Raw genomic sequence first — 24982 nt, forward strand, 5'->3', positions numbered from 1 at the left:
TGTTGGTTACATGGAATCTCAGCAAGTCATGCTTTTTTACATTATGCATGTTTATATTCCCTACTGAAGAGGATTCCATATTAAAAAGGATCATTATAAAGAGTTATACATTTGTCTTCATTCTCTAAGTTATTTATATAGTAGACACGCCTTCCTTAGGATGCCATGGTTATAGAACTGATGAAAGTTTTGGTGATTAATTGTTCACAGAGTGTTTGAATTCATACAGCTTGAGTCTTAGACACCATGTTAAGCTCTTTGATGATAAGTCAAAAAATAATTAGACATAAATCTTGACCTTCAAGTAGCTGATGGGCTTAAACTTTGATGCTGAGGGAAGACATTATGAAATACTCTGAGACTTTGGAGAGGGAGAAAGGAAATTAATTTTTCTCTCCCTGCTGGTATTTCCCAGGCCCTTATATTAACTTCTGTCCCCAGAAACTACAGCCTCAATCTCTCAATTTCTATCTCCCAGTTCCCAACATGGGAATATCTTTGGTCCAACTCATCTTTTCACTGTAGACCATAGATCATAAACCACAGATCACAACCAACCAGTGGACTGGCTATGCTTGGGTCCAGTGCCCCCTCCTGATCCAGTTAGCTGTGGCTGAAGAGAAGAGTCATGTTTTATTGATCGCAGCTATGCAGACGGAGGAATTAGCTTGAAGGAAGGAATCCCAGTGTGTTTGGGGGCAATAGATGCGCATGAGCCATGCTCACAGCAGTGCTGGGATCTGAACCCAGGGAACTGGAGAGACAGTGGTCTAGATTCAGATTGCCATTTTCAGAGTATTGTATAAAGAATTGTGCAGGGGCTAAGTTATACTATTTGTTTCTGTCGGATGTCTTCCCTTTTTTCCTGCCAAAATATATTAGGAAAGAGATGTGAGTCAACATACATGCTGAGGTGATCAGCATAGCCTGTACCTGTTTGGGGTCAGCCCAGAGCTCCTTGAAGCCTCACGCAAACCTTCAGGTCTCAAGTGTTCCAAGACTGTCATTCTGTTTCAGACAGCAGGTTTGTTTTCTCTGGTTAAAAGTACAACCTCTATAAAAATATTCGATTCAACTGGAAAAAACCCAGCTACTTCTCTTTTCTTGCTTTTAGCTATTTCTTTTCTTTTGGGGGCTCCAAAATGGTGTAGATGGGTATAGTGCTGCATCCTACAAATAGCTGTTGAGTTTGCACTGTCTGTGGAACTCCATGCTAGATGCTGGATCCTGGGGTAAACTAGACTCTCACAGTCTCATACCTGAAGGCTCTATTGTGCTGGGGCCACGGTGGTTGCCACGTCGCCTTCTAAAGGCAAATGCAGAGCCAGCATCAGAAGAAAGAGCAACAACTTTTAACTGAATGTAAGGGAGGGAGGGAACCTTGTTCACTTCAGGGCCAACAGAGCAGCCCCACTGAGGGAGCATCTAGCTCTGTTTTTCTTCGGGAATCTAAGAGACAGCTGCACATAACAGAAGCAAAGCCAAACTGGAATTATGGAACTAGCCATGGTGCCTTTTCTGGAAGGCTTTTGTGGATGTAAAGAGAGTTTTTTTCCCTCCTTTCTCTTTGCACAGCAATATAATTTCCTCCCTTGATTTCTGGGCAGAAAGTCAGCATTCCAACAAGATGTGCTTTAATTGATTGCAGCTATTAAATCCCTTGGCTTCCAGGCATATGGTCCAGGGCATAAGAGATGCATGGAAATTTTAAATTTAATCATCTTCCTTTCTGTATGTAGGAAACTTGACAAAGGCATTGGGAAAGGGAAGGGTGAGGGGGTGGTGCTCGATTTCCACACCATGATAGTCTTTAGGGATTGAGGTAAGAATTTGAAATCTTATTAATATAGTTTTTGGTTCCCATTAAATTTTTGTATCTGTGTTCTGGTTTCTAAATTGGCAGGTGAGGCTTCTAGGGAGTCCAGCTCTCCCAGATTAGAGAAGCCACTTGCTATGTATTCCTGCCTAGCGACCCATCTTTCTCACGTTATGCCTTAAATGCCTCCATTGTATTTCACCCCAGGCCACCCTTGCATCAGAACTGCTTACTGGATGAGTTAGTGGTAGAATATGAACTTTGTTTTTCTTTAGATGATGAGGATTTAAGAGCAAGCAAGGCCAGGATATTAGCATATCTCCTCCAGCATATTTTCATTACTGCCTGGCACATCTTTAGGTAATACTGTTTTAAATTAAAGAAAAATGAAATGCTTCAGCTTTGGGTTGTTCCTAGAACCTATGATTGTTTGAAGAATGTGGCAACTTTGCCCTGATCTACACACATACAGTGGAATTCTGCAGTGAGAAGCGAATCCTAAAATGTTTAAGAGGAAAAACTGGAACCTCAGAGCTCTAAATAATTGTACTGATAAAAAAAAATTTATGTATGCATCATACATTTTATCTTTGTAGGAAGAAATCACTCTGCCTTTGGCTAGCTTCCCTGGTTAGGCAAGGGCCAAAGGCTTCCCTTCCTGCTGCTTCACATGCTGTGGGGCCCAGCTCTGCTTGGCAGGGGACAAGGTGTCTGGCCAGTCCAATCAGCTCTCTGCCCAACTCTGCCACTCTGCCCACCTGGCTGTACCCTGCTCTGGTCACTTACCTCACTCTCTTCAACGGGGGGTGGAGGGACCTCCTTGATAATCTGAAAAACAAAGAAAGAAAGAATAGGTCAGTGAAAATCTCCAGCCACCTGCTTTCTAAAAGGTCTGCTCTTAGGAGGCTGCCTTGGAAGTATGACCATATGACCAGGGGAATGGCTCCAAGCATGGCAGACTTACTCAGTGCCATGATCTACCCGGTCCGAATAGCTCAGTGAGTTAAAGCATAACCCATTCTTAATATTGTAGTTTTGTTTCTGGAAATCAGAGGATCAGCTGATCCCCAAGCAGTGGCTATCCAGGGAGAGAGTTTCTGATCACAGTGACCTATAAATCTGGTTTAATAGCCTTTCCTGAGTTTTTAAAAGCTTGGGAGTTGGAATTGAGTCTTATGCATTAAGTTGGGTCCTTGAGTGAAAGGAAGGGTTTGAAGTGTTCCCTTGAGAATTCATGACCATAAACTCTCAGAGCCTTTGAGTTCAAATGTATACTCCTTGGGATTCTGTAAGTCACAAGCAGAGAAGAACAACTTAGGAATCTGCAGGAGGAATCTTAAATCCTCTGGTGGGTTGGTCTCTCAACCCAAGCCTCATCAGATTCTCGGGATAAATGCAAATGACACATGTAGCTATCTTGCAAATGTATTCACTCATTTATTCATCCAATCTTTCATGTATTGTATTGAAGCACTCTTCTCTTTATCCAACGGTCCAACAACAATGACAGGAGTTAAGATGGCACTGCAGAGATGAACCAGATATGTCACTGGCCTCAGTGAATACCCATGAAGAGAGGATGTGCTGGTCAGTCAGAGCATTTCCTGACAGAAGGCAGCAGAGGCAGAATGTCTCCTTTTCACTGACATTTAGGGTCATAAACATTTGAATAACAGTTTTATAAGACAGTACTTTGCAGATGCCCATCATCAGGGCTGAAGAGAGACACATGGATATTTGGGGCAGGCAAGTAATTAGGAACTCCTTCTAATCCATAAGAGGATGGATGACCCAGGGGAGGACAGGGGAGGATGAATGGATGACATGCTTGTCCCAACTTGTTCACTCTACTTATAAAAGGAAAGTCCTTGCAGTTCATTGAATTTGGGATTTCTGACATGGTGGCCTTTATCTACTGTGATCCCTCAGGGGCTCCCTATCCTCACCCAAAGTTTATCATCAGGATTTTGAGGGGTCTGCTACATGCATTGTTTTTCTTTAGAAGGTTCTGGTAAGTTCCAAACTCCATCCTATATCTCTCTTGATGTCTCAGCATCAGGGCTGTCCACTTCATAGATGGGCGTTCAGGCATTATCCACGGGTCTCATTCTTTAGACTTCTAGGAAGAGAGCTTGTCCCTGACTGTAGGACAGGCTGCCTAGCATACATCTCCTCTGATTCCATAATTCTGAGACCTCACTAGGGCTCTGATCTCCATTGCTGTCACTCACCCTACCCTAATCTGCAATGTCATCTCTGTAGGATGAGACCTACCAACTTCATCCTGTCTACGGAGACACCAGCCATCTGAAAGTATGGTATTCAATTAATTGAAGAGGCAGAGATAAAGGCCTCCAGGGGTTTTGAGCTATCATTTCATCTGCCTCCACTTCCTGGCTGCTGTGGGAAGCCATGATTTTGCTCACCCACTCAACTTTGGCTCAGAATTCCTCCAGGAGGTCTCTGGGGAGGACTTGTAACTGCCCCATGCTAATTTCCCATCATCTCAGAAGTAACGAATTATTTTAAAACAGGAAATGCCTGGAAACTGGAGGGGTGAGGAGCTGAGGATAGTGGTTTGAGATGAAGAGAGCGGAGTGAAAGGGACAGCAGGGTGTTTGGGGACACGAGCAAATGCTAACATGGGCACTATGCACAGTGTGCAAAGCAAGTTTCCTGGCTCTGAAGAGGCTGGGGCAGAGCAGACAGGCTGTTGTCTTCACAGTGCTATAGCTGCTCCTTCTCTCCATGGAAATATAGTGCAACTGTCAAACATGAATCACACATTGCCTTCTTCTGACTGTCAGGATTTGAGAAATCCCTCAACCTCCCTGAGCTCCACTGTCCTCATTTGCTAAGAAGGGCAAGAACATTAACCTTGCAGCAGTTAAGTCACGATGAGTAGTTAACATGTGTTAAACTCTTGGTACAGAGAGTGCTCCATAGATGGGGCAAATTATTAGTACTCTCTCTTTCTTGTCTGCCCCTTGCCTTTATTACATCTTTAGTAATCCCCTGCATTTACCAGATGGCTAGATATGGTGGGTTCAAGAGAACAGATGGAGGCCCCAAGAGAACAGAGCTTCATAAAATGAGTGAGATGGGAGGCTGGTGTTCAGGTGGCCAGGGATTCAAGGGGAAACAGTCGTCTCGTATATATCAGCACAAGACAATGGTCAGGAAGTGCTGCACCAAGTGGCCCACCACTTAGACCAACCCATCTGTGGGGTTGATGCTTGATTTAATTTATTAACTATTGCTTGAGTAACTTTTGAGTATCTCTTCTACATCCTACAATGTGCCAGACTCTTAGGGGAACCCAAAAGACAATGCCAGAATACATGACATTAAATATTAATCAAAGGAGACTAGTCTGATAATTAAGATTCCACATTATAAGCTGGATACTTCAACTTCTGAAAAAATGCCACCATGTTCAGTGGAACAGGAATTAGGCACTTCCAATCTAGTCTCATTGGTTGGGTGTCAACTATGTTCAGCAAGAATGAGGAGAGGTCTTCCCATTGCTTTAAGCCTATGCACCACCAGCCTGCCCCTGGAGACAGGGAGCAGCTTGCCCATAGGATGGCAAGAGGGCTTTTCTTGTGATCCAGACAGGCTGAACTTGAAGGCTGAACTTGAATGAAATGATTTATTTCCAAGCAGTGAAGCTGGATGGGTTCTCCATGAGTGGGCCAAATTCTTGCCAAGACCAACACATGGGCCACCCAAAGGAGTGTTCTGAGCATGGGGTCATGTCAGCCCTCTTGGTGCCTCCCATGGACAGCCAGAGCCTGTGTTGCCCGAGAGCTGCTTGGTCAACTGCCTGCCTCACTCCCAAGCCTGCAGCACCACTGCAGCCTGGCTGCCCATGAGGGGCCTTAAAAACACACATCTCAAAGGTCTGAGCTCAGCCTTCACTACTTAAAACCTGACGATGGCTTCCTGTGGGGAAAAGGATAAAAATGCCAACTGGCCCCAACACTTCTCTGTGTCTTTTCTCCTCTTTGCTGTCTGCAATTCCTGCTCCTTCTACATACTGTGCAGCTTCTCAGCTGCAGTGTCTTTTGCCTAACCGTTCATCTCCCCCTTTATAAAGCTCAGTCAAACCCCTGCATGCTCTGTTCCCAGCTCACTGACCAATCGCTAAAAAGTGCATCTCCCCCAGAATCTCTCAGAATGGGCAAAGTCCCCTTTTTGGGCTCTCACACTGTGTGTGTGTGGGTGGGAGAGGTATCATTTAAAATCATAATTAAAGGGTAAATTGTGTGATTCTTTACTTCCAACCAGCATGATCAGAAAGTCTTGATTTCTATCTAGAACACAAGTTAGCATCTGCTGCAGAGCTGGGGCTGGGTTTGACCCATTTCCTCTGTGTAGGTTTTGGGAGGTTCTTCTTGTTTGTAGTGGGGTTTTCAGTTTCTGCCTCATTAAGAGAGACAAGGAGAAGATGGATAAGATTGAAGAGATCCGTAATAAAATATTTAAAAAGAAAACACCCCAACAAGCATATTTATAGGCCTCATGTGGGAGAACTGAATGGCAGTGCTGAGGGTGGCCAGCACCCCTTCCCCACTAAGTACCATCTTTAGGTGGTCAGGAAGTGACCATTTGCCTCTGTGGAAGAGCTTCCCTAGTGCCCCTTTTGCACTTATATTTGAGCTGGTGAAATAAAAGGGATAAGAAAAATGAGATGGATGAAACTTCTAGATTCTATTAGTGTTTCTTTGCCACCTGAGAATTTCTTGAAATTTCTCTAAGTTGGGAGAGGCATCTCCTTGCCTCTCTTATCAATGACTTGAATTCTGAGCTAATCTATCTCTGTTCAGGTGGACATGAAGTGGCCGAGATCTAACAAAGACTGTTGTACATATTTTTAAAAAGTCAGAAAGGCCAGGTAGACTCTTATGAAATCGAAATCTTACTTCTAATTGATTGAAATCATATTAAAGTTTTAATTTTTATTTTATTATTATTTTTTATGGTGCAGGGGTTTGAGCCCAGGGCCTTGTGCATGCAAGGCAAGCCCTCTACCAGCTGAGTATATCCCCAGGCCCATATTCATATGCACCCCTGAGTGTGGCTGTTGGAAGAAGTAGTGACGAAAGATGTGGAGATTTATTTAGAATGATATTAATAGAGCAGAAAAAACCCATAAACCAGGACCTATCTGATAACTGCAAAGTTTAACCGCTGTGGTTTATTTATCAACTTCAACTGCTGGACCTCTGTAAAGCATCTGGTGAGTTTATTTTGCTTGTTATGCCTTTTTTTTTTTTCCCTCTGAAAGTACTAAAGTTTTGCTCCTAATTTGAAGTTCTGTACCTTGCCTCTCTTTGCCCTTGCTAACCCTACTGCTATGGTCTTGTGCAATGGAGTGTAAATGTGGTCCATCCATATTTTAACATGGGTGCTCCTTCCTCAATCATTTAATGTTGAGGGTCAGGCTACGTGAGGAGCAGGAGGACAAACAGGGTCCCTTGTTTTTTCTCTGTCACTTTGTTAAGAAATCCCCCACCATGACTTCACAGTTCTCCTCCTGCTCTTATCATCTGTTTCTTCCCCCGTGACAGGAGTTGGCTATGGGATAATAGGAACAAGCTCCTGGGAGAAGATGATCATCTTGTGGCATTTGATGTGGGTCTAAACAGGAACTCTTTATTGGCTCTTTTCCTCTTAAGCTGAATGTAGCATCTCAGCGTTCCTTTTTTAGGAGCTGCCTTTGGGACATCTCTGTACCTCCTCTACACCAAAGGCCTGGTCTCTTGGTTGCTGCAAAGCAAAACTTCCTTGACATACAGGCAACTCTGCTATTTAGACCAAATACAAGAGAACTGCTTGAGATAACTACTTTATGAATAAAAGTAAGCTCCTGTCCTCTAATTTTGGCCAGTGATTTCAAACTTTTTGAGAATCAGAATCACCTGGCTGGTTTCTTACAGCATAAATAATCTGGGCAGCACTGCTCTGTGTCTCATTAGAAGGTCTGGGGCCAGACACTTGCATTTCTAAGACATTCCCAGCTGATGCTGAGCCTGCTGGTCTGTGGACCACATTTGAGAAGTGCAAATTAGCTTATTTCTAACAACTCTACACGTGAATTAGATATGTGGGGATGTATGGTTTGCCTCAGACCAGACAGGCACTCTGCTGACAGTTGCTTATGGATAGAAACATCAGGTTTGGAAATGTTTCATTCTAACAATGATGGTATTCTAGTTCTGTTGTCAGGAACTCTGAGCTCTCCAAGGCCTCCATGGTCCTTCTGTGGGGAAGACATAAAACTGCAATGGAGGAGACTCTCAGCTCTTCTTGTAGGTACCCCTTTGCTTCCTCTAGTGAGCATTTGTATACACCTGTGTGCAGAAATGGTATGATTTTGAATCCTGGACCCAGTAATGAGAAAATTCCAAGCAAATGGTTCCCTGGGAATCGGGGGCTTAGATCTTTCACTAGCAGCACCAATGGCAATGAACTCCCTGAGCTGGGTTTGCATCTCTCTGGATTCTGTGCCTCTAGAAGACCTAGGTACACTTGGTCAGCTTTATCTTTGACACATAGCTCAGCTCCTGTTACTCAGTCACTGTTTCTGGAATGAATGAATGAGAGGCATTCCTGTAAAGGGAATGGGAAAGGAAACATTTCTGATGGCCTTAACTTGCTTGCCTCTTAAGTAAGCATGCGATGTAAGACTCACTTCTGGTCTTTCAATCCCCCATTGAAATGATTCTTTAGTGATTAAGCTGCTAATAGCCCAAACTGCCAAGAGCAGGTTGTAACCCTTGGATGCATCATGGGGATTTCATTAGTGTCATGGGTTGGACTTCATAATTAATCACGATTATTTACTAGACATCATCTATGTCCCCTTCTATCCCCTTAAGTCACTGTCGCCAAGTAGATTCACTGCTTTGAGGGTCAAGATTCCACTTCCCAGTTTTGCATCCCAAGCTAATTTCCAAGAAAACTTCCTAAACTTTGAAAAGTACAGGTGGTCTCTATTATGACACAGTTACGCAACATGTGAATTTGATCCCACATGGTAGCTAAACTGGGAAACACACTTACTAAACTGTGAAATTGTGTCAGCTTGAAATAGGGCTTTTTTTCCCTCCCTCCTAGAGGTAAAGGAGATGTTAATATGTATTTTGGGCTTTTTTATTTGTTTTTTTAGTGGTGGTGGCAGTAAAATTCACATAATATAATGTTAACCATCATACACTGAAACTCACAAGGTGATTATATTTGGTGCCACTGAGTAACATAGGCTTAATGTAAAAATGCCATCCAGCTTCCACTAATGACCTGGAGAAGTCTGTGCAAAATTCACGCACATCTCATCCGTTTCTCACTTCTGTTTACCCCTGCGGGATGCAAACATAGATTGTGCTCCTGTGTGTGATTTCTTATCTTCACAGGAGCTTTTATACAGCATCCCCGATATGAGGGTATGTCCTGGTTACAGGAACCAGGGAGTGGGTGGAGGAGGAGAACCTTCAGCATGGGGAAGAGAAGAGAGAGGGCAGGAGGCTGTGAGAGTGACAGGTGTAATGAAGCTTCATGGGAGACCCTGCTGAGAACTGAAGGAAAGACAGTGGAACTCTGAGCCTCCATGTTTCTTTACAGGAGAAACTTGTGAAGAACAGGCTGGAAGGCTGAGCAGTGGAATGGTGCTTTCATAGCACTGAATCCTATTCGGAACCACATAAATAGACTTTTTTTTTTTTTTAAATGAAAAAGGAACCTGGCAGTACAACAAAAGCCCATTTTCTATTTTAAGCCACTGCATTAGGAATAACAAGACAATGAGTCACAGCCATTCACCTCTAGTTTCGCGACACTTGGTCCTAAAAATCTCCTTCCTTCCGACTCATCTCTAACTCCAAGCAACAGTGCAGGGCTATACTTGTGCCCACAAATGTTGATCTTTATAACAATCAAGGCAAAGGGCTATGTTTACTGCAGCACTTTATTAAGAATTTAAGATATTTAAAATAGTGGGATGATTTATTGAGTTTATTATTCTTTTTAGCATGTTATTTTTATAAGACTGTACAGTTTCACATGTTCTGCTCTGAAACATTAATTCTGTTATTTTCATGGGCCAAAATTCCATAATGCAGTGATATTTTTAGGAATACTCTTAAGTTATAGGAGAAATAGTGTCATTGAGAGAATTCTCAGTGCATCTGCTATTTAACAACTCTTGTTAGCTTTGGAGAGAGCAAAGGAAATACTGCTGACAGGGTCTGACTTCTTTATCTGATTTCTGGTCTTTGGTGCTTTCCATATGTATAGTACAACCCCAAAGAGTCTGATTAATAATATACCTTGGGTTTTGGGTAATTCTAGATCGTGAGCTCATGTGTCATTTGCATTTATCCCGAGAATCTGATGAGGCTTGGGTTGAGAGACCAACCCACCAGAGGATTTAAGATTCCTCCTGCAGATTCCTAAGTTGTTCTTCTCTGCTTGCGACTTACAGAATCCCAAGGAGTATACATTTGAACTCAAAGGCTCTGAGAGTTTATGGTCATGAATTCTCAAGGAAACACTTCAAACCCTTCCTTTCACTCAAGGACCCAACTTAATGCATAAGACTCAATTCCAACTCCCAAGCTTTTAAAAACTCAGGAAAGGCTATTAAACCAGATTTATAGGTCACTGTGATCAGAAACTCTCTCCCTGGATAGCCACTGCTTGGGGATCAGCTGATCCTCTGATTTCCAGATCCTTCACTTTGGACCTGGAAATATCTCTTATTTTCTTGTGAGTCTGGCTCTGCATTTAAAACAACTCTTACTTGATTTATGCAGGTTATATTTTTTGTTCTTGTTTTGCAGCAGAGTCAAGAGTAATTGATTTTTCACAAATGCTTATTTCCTGCATTCTCTGTGGGGTTAGTTCAAATAAATGATGTATTGTGATGGCCAAAAAAAAAAAAAAATTGGAGTAAGATCATTGCTTATCCTTGGACTTCTGGGTTGATCTCTTACAGCCAACTCAGCCATTGTTTTTCTTACCAGGTAGGTTCTATGAGAGCAGAAGCCATTAGACAGAGTAGTTTGTAGAAGAAATGCCAATTCAGATGGAAAAGCCATCTGCCAATGGCTTTAATATCACAGGTAGAAGGGATGCTTGCTTTTTATGTTCTAGCCTTCTATTTGGATTCCCCAACCTTATAGGTAAAAATTCTTCTAATAAAAGTCAAGAAACCAAGGGAAAATGAGCATGTGATATGGAAGACATTCAGGAAGGGCAAGAGGCTAGCTGATGGGAGATGAAGGGATCTTCCCACTATACAGACTGATGAAGTTTAATGGAAACCTCACAAATATTGGAGCTGGTGTCGGGTATCAGTGCTGTCCCAGTTCTGCCTGGAGCTTGTACTTATACACTATAAAAGTTTAGCAAAGGCTGGTGCTAAGGGTGTTGATCTGGAATGAAGTAAAAGAAGTTTTCAAAGAAATGAGCTCAATTTTTTTCCTATTTGGAATTTGAATTTCAAATAATTTTTGGCCTCTTATCTCCGTGAAGCTGGGATTGTTTAAAAGCCATCAATATTTAAGTGAGACTCATGGCAGGAATTTTAACGTGAGTTGATAAGTCCTAAGTGACTTACATGGTAATTTAGAAGAACAGCACGCATATTCTCCATTAGATGACATTCAGTGTCATTGCAAAACTTAGTAAGTGAAATGATAGAAGAAATCCATGAATTCAGAACCCCTGAGGCTTGGCAGAGGAACCTCTGGACTCTACCTGGGTTATGGGCAAGATTACTCCAGCCACTAGCAGTGCCAGTGGGATCTGAGCAGGGAACACAGGGAACGAGGATATGTTGATGATGTTTCATGTATTCTCAAGCTTGCTAGCACTGGTGCAGGCTCTGAGGAGGGCAGGAAAGAGGCTGGAAGTTCCTCATAACCCAGGAACTTCAGCTGCTTCAACATTCTCTAGGAGTGTGTTTCCCAAATATATTTGGTAGAATACCAGTATCCCTCCAGATGTCAGTATTTGGAAGGTTGGGTAGGGATAGGCCAAGGAAGAATTGCAGGATCAGAATAAGTTTGGGGATTCACAATGCAACTTATCCTATTTAAGGCTCTGAGAAGTCTTGCAACAAAGATAACTATTTAACTTAGTTTAATGGTGTCTTTCAAACTTACTGTTTCACTATCTCTTGTTCTACAGTGTGCCTGTTCCACATTTTGCAAGGTATTACTGTCCTGTGGACATAGTTTGCAAAAACTGTCCATGTTTATTTGCACCATAGTACCCTCAGGTCTTTCAATATATGACCATATTTGAGAACTACAGACCAGACAGTCTAAGAAGGGGGAATAGAGTCACTTACAGAAGGTTAGAAAGTAAGGAAGCAACTGTAGAGATGACATGATGCCAATATTCTAATTTTTCACATGGGGGAAACTACTGCCAATGAGTTTGCTTATTCTTTTAACTAACAGAAGCAGATGTGGTAATGGAAACTATCATCTTCGAAGCAGCTTTCCTCTTTGTAGTGCACCTGCAGCCCTGAGGACAGAGTGGGTTATAAGGCAAGTGGAAAGGCTGCTCAGCAGGAATGAGGGGAACCATCAGGGAGAGGTGGGGATGAGAAAGGACTGGGTGTAGGGGGTGTGAGGTGCAGAGCTCCAGAGGGGAGGGCAGGGCAGATTATGGAGAAGCTGTGTGTAGTGAGAACTAATCTTTTAAGCTGTAGAGTAAAAAGTGCCCAGATGGGAATGGGTGGAGACTGGAAGGGGATCAAGAAAGCACTGTTAGCCTGGATGAAGAGCTGCTTGTATGAATCATGTTTTAATTAAACAAACTGATGGTAAATCCCCCTGGTGATGTTAGGCTTGGTTGTCTTCTGGCCCTATAAATTAAATGTTATGCTTTAAGGTGTGGAGAGCATTATTTGAGGACTTTATTTTTAACTTCAATTTAAGGTATATCAAGTGCTCAATTAAATTTTTCCCCTTGCAATTTGTCATTGGAGATACCTAATAGATTTATTTGTTGAACTATCCTTGAAGTTCAATAAAGTGAATTAAACATGATCCTTTACATAATTCTTTAAAAACTGTACATAAGATACCTACAAAGTCATGGAAAATTAAAGGGAACAGAATTTTGTTTACACAGGGAGAAATTCTGAATGCATGATCATCTCCTAACAGACTGAATAAAAATATCTGCTGTTATTTGAACAGAAATATGTTGCCTTGATTTGACCTACACAGCATGGAGGTTTAATTAGTTGCAGAAGAACTGCAAGCTCATAGCAGGATTTTTTTTTTCTTTTTAGTTGTGGAAAATACCACAAAACATAAACTTTGCCTCTTACTATTTTAAGTGTAAGTTCAGTAGCATTATGTATATTCAAACTGTTGTGCAACTAGTTTCCATATTTTTCATCTTACAAAATACAGTAAGATCTTTTCACTCAGATTCCTGATATACCATTACCCTTCTAATATATTGGGCATATTTCTAGGACTTAAAGAAATGGCTATGTCTTTTGTATGAAATATTTATGCATATAAATATTGCCTTTAACATATATGTAGGTTATGAAATACAACAATACAAACACTCAAGAAACCACCATCCAACAGAGTTCCATCAAGTTGTGTATGGTTTTCTTTTGTATCTAAACTTTTCTCCAAGATGACAACTTTTTAGTATAGTTTGGAAAAAAATAATGTACTAAGCACCATACTCCATTTTAGAATTATTTTCTGTGATTAATTTTCCTTTTTTCCTGAAGGAGTTAACAGTATAGTTATAGAAATACACATAAAACATGAACACTGTGATAAGATAGACAAATGTTCTAAGATAGGTTTGAATAAAAGTGCTCAGGAAACCACCTGAGGCAGCAGCTAATTTTCCCTGGGGTGGGGGAGGTGTGCTGCAAGCTCTGAGATGGAGTGAGTAATCATTGAGATGATTTTGAAGAAAGAGGAATTGTTGACAGAGTAGAGAAAGATGAAAATATTTCAGCAAAAGAAAACACGATGAGTCAAGAGATCATGGGAAAGAAGCACATGGCATGTGCCAATGTCCCCAAAGAGAAGGGTGTGCCTGGAGATGACCCTCCATTCAACTGAACTTATCAATAGATTCTAAGATTTATTCAAGAGTTCTGAGGCACTATGTTATGCTGTGAGAATCTACAGTGCTAACTCCCAACAGCTTCACCTTGATAGGTGAAGGCAGACAAGCAGACAGTTATAACAGCATTATCAGGGCCATGAACAGCAGGCACAGTGCTAAGTAGTCCATGCACAGGAGGGAAAAAGGACATACCAGGCTGGAGAAGTAGGACCAGGTTAGGAAGAGCCTGCACATGCCACATCAAGGAGTTGGAACTTTATTTGGGAGCCACTGAATAGTCAAGAGGATTTGGACAAGGGAGTGTGCAGGACAAAAGGTCTGATTTTCCTTTTAAAGAAAAATCTCTATAGTGAAGATGAGAAAGACCAAAAGAGCAGTTAGAAAGAAATAGCCCAAGTGGGAGCACCCTAGACTAAGGCAACGGAGTTCATTCATTCATTCATTCCTCAACGATGTTATAAACAACTGCTCAGTGTTAGGTACTGTGCATGTGCTAGAGTAGAGGGAGGGAGGTGAGGGGCAAGATGAGGTGTGAGAGAAGACTTTGAAGAGAGAACAGACGAGGCTTGAGAGAAGGCACCCGTGATCACTCTGCAAGGGGCAGCTTTTAGTGTCCATGGTTGAAGAGCAGGTGTAGGGGATACTGTGATGAATTTAGTTTGGGATATGTTAGGCAAGATGTCTACATGTGAGAGGTCCACAGGGCCCCTATAATGTGGCCAGGTCCTTTGGAGCCAACGCCCGTGATGGGTGAACACATCAAGTAATTGAAGTCCTGGGAGTTGGTGATTCTGCCCAGGACAAAGCACAAACACGAGCTTGGGGTTTGCTGAAGGTCTCGTAAAGGTGTCCTGGCCCATCAGCACCCGGGGGCAATTCTTTCCCAAGGTGATCAGTGTCTTGGGAGCGAAGAGAAAACACACAATTGTGTGAGTCTGGGTGTAGGGATGGGCAGGCCCTGAGGTAGGGAATTGAGGGTGTTCCCTGGAGTGTTGCCAGGGACTCAGTAGATGAGAGACCAGAAGGCACTGGTTCCCTCCTCCAGATTTTTGATGTGGAGGAGCCAGTCTCCAGGGCTAAGCAGAGTTGACCCTGTCTCACTACCTGCTGAGGAGGGTGTGAAGGCGTTTGCCCGTGTGCATCAAGCTTTCAGCCTGGCTGGGCTGCAGATTCACCCTGGCAGCTGGGTGAAGGTGAGCTCTCAGGACAGCTTGTACTTTCTAGAACAGTGTAGTGCCCACTCTCACTGAATCATTGCTTTTTTCTTCTGTAAATACTTAAGTTATTTATAACATTCACTCTTCTAAAACATTTCAACTTTCTTCCGTGATCCTCTTCTTATTCAGATTTCCTTTTCTTCCTCTTTGAAAAGTTCAATTTAGGGATTTCAACGATATTGATTCTAACTGGTGAGTAGATGGAGTGGGCCTGGCATGACCTGAGGAGCTATGGCCACAGCCCCTGTGGAACTGTGGTGAGGCTTTGTTTCGGGTAGAATGATGACATATGAATTTTCATTTTGGAAACTCAATGAAGCCCAGAGGGTGCCTACTCCACTGCCTCTCTTGCTTTCAGTGTGGGTTTTTCATTTTTTATTTATTTATTTTTTTTTGTGTGTATGTGCCAATAACTAAATGTAGGGCTCTTAGAAGCCAAAGGTACACCTGAAGGGTACTGATAGCCAATTGGGAGGTACTGAAGGTTTCGATGTGGGTCATTTCTCTCTCTTTCCATCAGTTACTTCTGATAGACTATACTCAGGTAGACTGATAATAAGTTAATTCAAGACCCATTCAGCTGGGAGTTAAGAGCGCAGATGAGAGTGGGGTCCCTTAAGAGAAGCAAGATGTGATGGGGACTAACTACCAGCCACTCTCCTCCATCAACTTCATCCAGACAGGATCGGCAGGAAGCAGAAAGCAGGCCAAGGCAGAGGGCAGGCCTGACAGTATCCACTGCACCTAGTCTGGTCATGCTGGTCACTGCATGTACAAATGCTCTTTATGGTTAGTTAAAAGTATCTGCCCTGCCACCCAGGACTTTGTATCTCTTTCCCATATCCAGCCACTGAGGGGTTAATGTTTGGCCCCATTTGGGGTGGGCCTTTCAGACTGTTAAATATTTTGGGTGACTCCTGAAGAGAACGCTGGGCAGGGGAGAGACTGGCCTCACACAGCCTGTAGCCCACAGTTGCAGGGTCTTCCTGCTTTTTTGGCTTTGCCAGCAACACCAAGATGTAGTTTTGGTGCCATATCCTGGGCATTTCTCATACTTGGTGGAGGGTCAGGGAGGGTAACGGAGGTTTGGGGAACACTGTTTACAAAGACAACAGGAGGAGGGTTGTCACTCAGGGTAGAGAAACTTTCCAGAATCTTCTGAACCAGGGCCGTGGGGGAGGTTCATACTTGCCCTCCTGCCTACTTCCGTTCCGACAACCCATGACTGCCCCCTCGGAACCTCATCACTCATCAAGGAGACACGGGATCAACAAGTAGTTTTGGGGGTACATCAAGCATTGGAGCCCAGGCCAGCTTTCAGAAATAGGAGGTGGGGGCAGTTTTTATAGACATTATAAACAGGAAAATTAATCTCCAGGATCTTCCCTCATGAAGAAATCCTTAGGGACTTACAAAACTAGACCACATTAAGACATTTGGGCTGCTTTCCAAAGCAACAGGGACTTAACCAGATAAATTCATTGAAAAATATTTTGAAAATTGCAAAACAATCTGGCCTTGGGTAACACTGCTTCCAATAATGAAAGGTTTGCTTTGAGAAATATTTCCCACCCATATAAGTTGAATGCCATACATCATAAATAGATTCCTATTTCAGCCAAGTATTTTTTTTTGTAGCAGGGATTAAATTCAGGGACACTTGACCACTGAGCTGCATCCCCAGCCCTAATTTGTATTTATTTAGAGACAGTGTCTCACTAAGTTGCTTAGCACCTCATTTTTGCTGAGGCTGGCTTAGAACTTGTGATCTTCTTGTCTCAGCCTCTCCAGCTGCTGGGATTATCAAGTATTTTTTAATAATAATAATGATACACAACCTTTGCTCTGTGCTAGGTGCTTCTAAGGATGACATGTATAAACTTCTTTAATCTTTGCCATCTACCTGTGAGGTCAGGCTTTTATTGTCCTCGTTATACCAAAGAGGAAACTGAGACACAGAGAGGTTAAGTAACTTGCCCAAGAAAACAGCCACAAGCTGGTGGAGCACTGCTAGGCTATCCTATTGTTCCCAGCTGTCCCCACCTAAGAGGTGACTGTAAAAATCAAAGGGGAACAGTATTCTAATAGATGTCCTGGTGTTCCCTGATTGCTGCCACTATCCCTGTCCACCTGCTTCTTTAAGAGTTTGCAGCAAGATTTTTTTTTATTTTCCTTCAGAATGTTTTTGAATCATCATAGAAAGGGTTCTGGCTGACTCATGGGGATTTTTGATCCTCAAAATAACATGGTTGTACGGCTTTAAGAATTTAAAACTTCATTTAACTCTTGGAGCTGCTGTGGCGAGAATGTGTTTAACATCTTGGGAAGATCAGTCTCGTCGGGATGGTACTAATTGACTGGAGACTTGGGTCCGTCCTGGGTCTGTCCCTGCACACACGGGTTCTGTCTGCCTTGTCATCCCTTTCCAGAGTTCCTGCCACATGGTCCCCATCTTGGCTGGCTGGGTTGCTCATCTCACTTATTTATTTGCCACCTCTTTAAAATGTCATTTGGAGACATCTTCCCCTCCTTTTCAAGTCCAGCGCTCTCCATGGCTGTGGTCTGAGTTCACTTCATTTCTGCCCACTGACCTGAGTCCTTGGTGCTGTGTGCTACGTGCTGGAGTATCAGAGATAGAATGAGACAGGCCACTGTCCTGGAGAGGGTCCCTGTCTATTTTCCCCTGCTGGCCCCTGCCTGGAAGGACTGAAATACAGGACTGAATGGAAGATGCCCTGGCAGTCAAGCAAATGGTGGTTGCTTCCAACTCACTGTACAGCGCACACCGGACTCACACGGGCAGGCAGGGCACACAGGTGGAACTAGATGTGTCGGAGCTTGAGCTTTACTCCTTAGTTGGATATTACTTTATTGGGGCTTTTTATAGTCTAGGGACCATGGAATAGAAACTGATGACCAGAGCTGGGTGCAGTAGCACATGCCTATAATCACAGCAGCTGGGGAGGCTGAGACGGTAGGATCGTGAGTTCAAAGCCAGCCTCAGCAAAAGTGAGGCGCTAAGCAACTCAGTGAGACCCTGTCTCTAAGTGAAATACAAAATAGGACTGAGGATGTGGCTCAGTGGTCAAGTGCCCTGAGTTCAATCCCTGGTATCCCTCCCCAGATAGAAACTGATGACAAGACATATATCTTTCTGGCACTGAATCAACAGGGCAGGTTATTGCAGGTTCTAAGCTATTTAGGGAGACGCTGGAGACATGTGGTGACTCCAGATGACAGTGATGGGAGGAGGTAGGTTCTTATTGATCTTTTAGCCAAAGTGCTTGGACCAGGGGTACTGACACAGGAGGGGTGCCTATAAATGTTAGCTAAAGTTAATGAAATAAAGATGGGTGCCTCTCTTCTTTTTTATTTTTTCTTTGGTACCAGGGATTGAATCCAGGGGTGCTTAACCACTGAGCCACAACCCCATCCCTTTTCTATATTTTATTTTGAGACAAGGTCTCGCTGAGTTTCTAGGCTGCTGAGGCTGGCTTTGAACTTGCAATCCTCCTGCCTCAGCCTCCTGAGTCACTGGATTATGGAGAGTGCCTCTGTGCCTTGCTGGGTGCCTCTCTTGATTGTAAAAAATGAAGAGGCACTGAGACACTCCCTCAGATAGACAGAATACATGCTAAGATCATGGTGGTTTTGGAAGAGTATCAATTCAGGCAACTCAACAAGTGTGTGTGTATGTGTGTGTGTGTGTGTGTGTGTGTGTGTGTGTGTGTGTGTGTATGTGCGTGCACACACACGTGCATCATACACACACATTCATATACTGTATATTTATTACGTGTCCAATAACACTCATCACTTAGGGTATCTTGTGGATCTTTCCTAAGCACCAGACCCAGAGTGGCCCCTCCAGCAGCCCTACCAGGGGCTGAGCCTCAGGGCAGCTCACACCCCAACCCACATTGACTACTCATGACTCGTGGTTCCACTGATCAGTGACAGTTTATGTTGATTTTGCACAAGTTGTATAAAATATGTAAGATTTGTTCCCCACTGCTATAGTTCTTGATCCTTTTCTCCCTACTGGTGGCCCTGGGGACTTCATGTCACTGTTGCCTTGCATGACCCGAGGTTGGGGTACTTACCACAGTGCAGCAAAGGGGCCAGAACCACCAAAGCAGCGCCAGAGCCAAGAGTAGGAACAGAATCAGCAGGGCAATCGCCAGGATGGAGCCGTCCGACTGTGGGGCCAAGAGAAAGGCGGTCAGGAGAGGATGGACCACGGGGAGGTCTTCCCTCCCCAAATTCCCACTACCAAGGGCAGAGCTGAGGCCCAGAGAAGTGCTCAGTTTGCCAAGATCAAGGCTGAAACTCTGCCCAGCATGTTGGGTGAATAGCATCATAACATACTTGGTTTAGCCAATTTTTAAGTGAAATGTACTTGACTTTTCAGGAAGGCCCTGCTCTTCTCTTTAAGTAAGAATTATAACCCTACAGGGCACTGAGATGGCCTCCCACTGCCCTCTGTCCCTGGAGCTTATTCCCTGTACAATGACAGCCCCCAGCTCACTGAGACTGATGTTCTAGACACTATCTAGGCAGATTCAGACAGTCCTACTCAGGATTCTGCCTTCTCCCCCAATCCGAGTCACACAGATCATGTAGCAGATTTCCAAGGCCACGGGTGGAAGGCCTTGAGCCCCAGGTTGAGATGCTGGGAGTGGAGGAGGGCAACTGCAGCTGAACCTGGGAGGTGAGGGTGGGGTGGCTGAGACAGATCAAGTGCTGTCAGGGCAACGGAGGGAGGGAGGGAGGGAGACACTCGAGAATAATTTCACCCATTTCCAAGCATGCCTAGGCTAGTCTGAAAATAGACAGGGTTGCTGTGGCTCAGATGGTGGTTAACATTTGCAAACAGAAGTTCCTTTGTGCATCAGCATTGTAGGCTGCTGATTCAAGGAAGCCACTTGAGATCACAGGTCTAAGTCTTCTCCATGTTCCCTCCCTACCAGCAACTGAGAGCACAAATGGGCACAGCTCTCTGGGGAGGGGGGCCTAGGGACACATCGTTAGGATATCGAAAGTGTCCTGAGTGAAACTGACAGTTTGACTTTTGCCCTAAGAAAATAGGGATGTTTGCATAAATAATAATACTAATAAAAGAGGAAAAGAACACAAATGTTTAACAATTTGGGAAGGCTAAATAATGTATTATAGAATTACCATTGAAATCAGGTAATATGTCACCACTATTTTGTGAAACAATATTTAAATGTAATGGGAAAACATTTCTGGAATAAGGAGAGGGAATTTCTGTATATATGGGTCAAGAGTCAGAGGACAGAAAAACTGATTGTTTACTGAACTCTTTCACTGGTGGTTTACTGATATTTACTCACATATTAGTAGTAGTTTCATTGAGAGTAACTTTATGCTAATTTTATTCTTTTTTTTGAAAACCTGTATTTTCTTTCTTCCTCTTTTATCATATCATAATGAGCAAACAAAATTACTGCAATTCCTCTTTAAAAATCCGGTGCCCATTCTGGTATCAGAGCTCACTGAACCAGGGATTCTTATCCAGGTCAGTGGATCTATCAGGTCCAGAGATGGGCTTAGGAGGACAGAAGCTGGTGACCTTCCCATGATCTTCAGTGCCTCTAGGGGAGCCCGTTCACAGATTCTTAAAGCTGTGGCCCTGCCCCACTTACAGAGGAGGGAGGTTGGGTGGTCTTTCCAGGGTAACAGAGCAGATTGAAGGGCAGAGCTGGAGTCCCTCCCACTTGAATGCTCATCAGGGGCTACTGGAAGAGGTTTAAAGGCAGCTCTGACTCTCTGGAATTCTCTGGAATGTCTTTGACTGAAAAGCCAGGGAATTCAACACCCCCAGTCCCAAGCAAGAAGCCAAGGTTTGGGAAGGCCGGATTGCCCCCGAGGGAGCCCCAGTCTTGGAAGCACAGGTGCAGGGCCGGGCTGAGGCAGGGGTGGGAAGAGTGCACGGGGCTAGACTCAACCATGATAGGGTGGATTCTCTGTCCCTGTCACATCATAACATGAGCTCTTGGTGGTGACGGGAAGAAATCACATGTATTTTCTAAACTTATTATTAGCCAAGGACAATCCTCCTAATCTCTGTTTCTACTTTCCATTAAATGGAGGTAATAAATCTCATCTGCCTCGTGGCACCAGTGAGGATAAAGTATAAGTAAGATGAAGACGGAAACATCTGGGCATCTGATGTAAGCCATCCTATCCAACACTGGGCTGTGATTTTCTCTCCCTCTGCTTCTCTGAACAATGAATACTGTGGGCATCTCAGATCATAAATCTGTTTGCACTTGGAATATAAACGTGGGCATGAACCCGTCAATATATCCCAAGTGGTATTCGGAGCGACTTGAGGAAGTCACCGGTTGTCACTGAGTCTCCATTTTCCTTACCTGCAAAACCGAGTGGTTCTGGCATACTGAGAAACTTATAAAACAAGTAGCTTTTTATCCAGACTTGGCATGCCATTTATTCATATCACACACAATTTCCATATTTTTCATTTCAGAGAAAGAAATTGTGACGACATGTGTTTATATCCTTGTGGAAGAAGAAGGTTCCCCGTGAGTGGCAAGGATGAGGGACACACCCACTGAGGTGCGGGGAAGGAACACAGTGGGGGATTTCTCAGATTTGCACAAAATGAGGCTGGCTGGCTTTTCTTTGGCTACCTCTGGTCTGCCTCTCAGGAGCCACAGTTCTGCCTGGCTGTAGTGGAGGGCTTAGAAAGGGGCAAGGTGCAGAGAAGGAGGCCCTGGGGGGTAAAATAACCTCTTGAATTGCTGGGATTACAGGTGGGTGCTACTGGGCTAGGTTCTTTTCTTGAAGAGCTTACATTCTGGTGAGATAACAATAATGATAATAACTGTCATTAGTATAGCTAATACTTATTGAGCAGTGATTATTTTTTCTGTGTACTAACATGCTTTCCATATGCCAGTTCATTTAATTTTGAGTTCAATAATTTTATTTTTCTTATAGATAAAAATACTTAGGCAAGGAGGGGTGGAGAAATGTGTCCAAAGCCTCACAGAGAAGCCAGAATTTAAATGTGGGCAATTTGGCTGCTTGTTTAACCAGCAGGGCATCGGTATTAGAAAGTAGCCGAGTGCTGAAGAACAGCGCCTGGGAACTAGCACTTCGCAGAGGAGGTGACACTCCAAGGAGCTGCTGCCTGCAGGCACAGGAGAAGCTGGCATTCCTGCACAGAAGGGCAGGCACAAAGCTCTGGGGTCAGGCAGGTATGGGGTGGAGGAATGGCAGAGAAGGTCCATGGAGTCTGCAGGCGAGAAAGGAGGGGGAATCCCTGCTGTGACAGGCCCTGCAAGCCCAATGTGGCTTCTATCCTGAGTCAAGGGGAACCCTTGGTGGCTATAAACTGGGAGGACTGGGGCACTGCTGTCCATACTGAAGAGGAGGGAAGGATCAGGGGTCTAAGGACAGGCAGGAGGCTGTTGCTAATATGCCCAAGTCTTTAGGGATGGCTTTTTACAGTGTCATTCCTGAGCACCTGCCTTTTATGAAATCACTCAATACTCACTCCACTAACAATAGCTAACCATTACTGTGCTCCACACCTGGAGAAAAGTTCCTGGTTTTATGCAAAGTGACATTTCTCCAGCCATGTTTGATCTGCCCCTTAGGAATCACGTTTCCATCTGTGCTCAGTGCTTTCTTTGCATCCTCTTTAATTAGATGAGTTTCATTTAAAAAGCCTCATAGGAGAGGGTGTGGTAATCCCAGAGACTTGGGACAGGAGGATCACAAATTCAAAGCCACACCCAGCAAAAGTGAGGTGCTAAAACAACTCAGTGAGACCCTGTCTCTAAATAAAATACAAATTAGGGCTGGGGATGTGGCTCAGTGGTTTTGTGCCCCTGAGTTCAATCCCTGATATGCAAAAAAAAAAAAAAAAAAAAAAAATCCAGGGCACAATATGCTCAGCCCTGCTCCTCTGGGCATTTGTATTTGGGATGTCAATCTGGGAGGTTGCCTGCCTTGAATAGCCAAATCCCTGCCTCCTGGCTTTCTTGAATTCCTTCTGTTCCCAGATCCTGAAAGGAGGACATTACTTTGAAGACAAGGAAGGCATTGTTCTCAAAGGTATACATTTGGAAACTTGAATAACAAAGACTTCTCCTACTTGGTTGGTGGAATCTAGGGATTCTGGATTTCTGACACATGGCAGGGGATGGGGGTGAGGAATCCCGTCTGGGCTTGTTTGCAACATGATAGGAGAGAGCCAGGCCTTGGATGATATAAACTCAGACACTGCTGCTCTGTTCTGTTTTGTTTTGGGGGTTGCCATGGAAAAGGGAGGAGCATAAAATGGAGAGGAATTAGTGGGAGACCAAGGGGACTTCAACCAACGTAAAGAAACTTTGTGAAATCCTGCGTTGGACTTGCACTGGATTCTACCTAATGCCCATGGCATAGGGTATAGTCAAGTGACTGTCCTGCTGGGCTTGAAGAACTGTCCGTCAAGAAGGGCACCTCTGTCGCTCGCTCCTGATGCTTCTTTCTATGTTGGAGCACAGAGTGTGTCTGACTCCAGGCCTGTCTCTTCCTCTTTACTCATTCAGTAATTAAGGAAAGAGTAAACTGGGTATGTTGGGATGAGCTGTGTCCTTTGTTTCTGGGGAGCCTGAAATCCACAGGAAGGGTTGTCCTCAATTATCCCAGGCAAGGTTTTACAAGTCCTGATGCTTACACAATTTGGGGGTGGGGAGGTAGGGGATGAAGAACCTCTTAAAGAAAAATAACATTACAATACAAAAGCAAAATTGTTAGGGTTCCTCCCAGGGCCTTAGAAAGGCCTAGAAGGGCCTGTTCAGATGAGGGTCCCTAAAGCTGAAGCTAATCAGCTCCCAGAAACTTGGCCCCTGGCCGTGCATCTTCCTGGCCAGGCCCCAGGCCTGTGATGAGCTGGTAAATCTATTTAATTCTGGGCTCCAGTTTCTAGCCATTTGCTGCCACACTCTGCCAAGGTCTTCAGCTCAGTCATAAAGACAACACTGAAGCTTTCATATATCATATTTTGGCCTCGTGTCTCAGTTTATTCAGAATCCATGCAGGGAAGAGACACATTTTATTGCCCCCCACTATGGTGATACCCACCCCCACCACCCCTGGGGTGTCCAGAATGAGTCCTGGTAAGTGTAACATTTACATTTTGACAGCAGCAGTATGCTCCATCTATTAATAAAGGGACTCTCAGGGCCTTGGCTGGCAGGGCGCTGGGTTTGTCATAGTTTTGGGGTCTAGCTTGGACAGATTCTCAGTATTCGCACCGAAGTACAGAGGCCAGTTGGATGCTTTCATACGCACGTACTGTCTTATAAATATTTAACATGAAAGGATGAATCAGTAGGGTTTATTCTGCCACATTGAAGGGATATTAGCCAGCCTTGGCCAACGTATGACAGGAAAATAGCTGATGATCCATGAGCGCTCTCAAGAGCTGGCAATGCCGCTGCTTTGGATTCTCCCCTCCACGGGCACCCGGGGACGTGGCAGATAATGTGGGGCTTCCTCTCCTCTTCCTTGCATTCCCTAGTTTTCTAGAACAAGGTGAAGTTGTCTTTTGAAGCACCATTGGGAGCCCCCAAGGGAAAGAGACCTTGCAGCCAGGTCAGTGATGGTCTAGCCTCCTTGTGACTTCAGCAATGGCTTGTGAGAGGGACAGGGGCAGAGATCACAGACTAGGAACACACGGGGGCTTCACCCGCTCCAAGGAGAGACCCCGGAGCAGAGGGAGTTGGAGGATGTGGCAGCTGAGCTGAGGGAGGCTGGAGCCTGAGTAACTGCCCCCCACCCCTCC

At 44.1% G+C, this 24982-nt stretch overlaps 1 protein-coding gene across 1 annotated transcript in view; it reads right to left on the reverse strand.

Moving 5' to 3' along the window:
• Positions 1 to 24982, reverse strand: part of ANTXR1 (ANTXR cell adhesion molecule 1) — a 225371-nt gene that overhangs the window by 75270 nt on the left and 125119 nt on the right. Inside the window, exons 13-14 of the mRNA XM_081264451.1 lie at positions 19260 to 19355; positions 2603 to 2644 (exon numbers count right to left, since the gene is read on the reverse strand). Of these exons, the coding sequence (XP_081120577.1) occupies positions 2603 to 2644; positions 19260 to 19355 (138 nt within the window). The remainder of the gene's footprint in view (positions 1 to 2602; positions 2645 to 19259; positions 19356 to 24982) is intronic.

This window comes from Spermophilus citellus, assembly GCF_964194105.1.
Source record: "Spermophilus citellus genome assembly, chromosome: 13".
Taxonomy (NCBI): domain Eukaryota; kingdom Metazoa; phylum Chordata; class Mammalia; order Rodentia; family Sciuridae; genus Spermophilus; species Spermophilus citellus.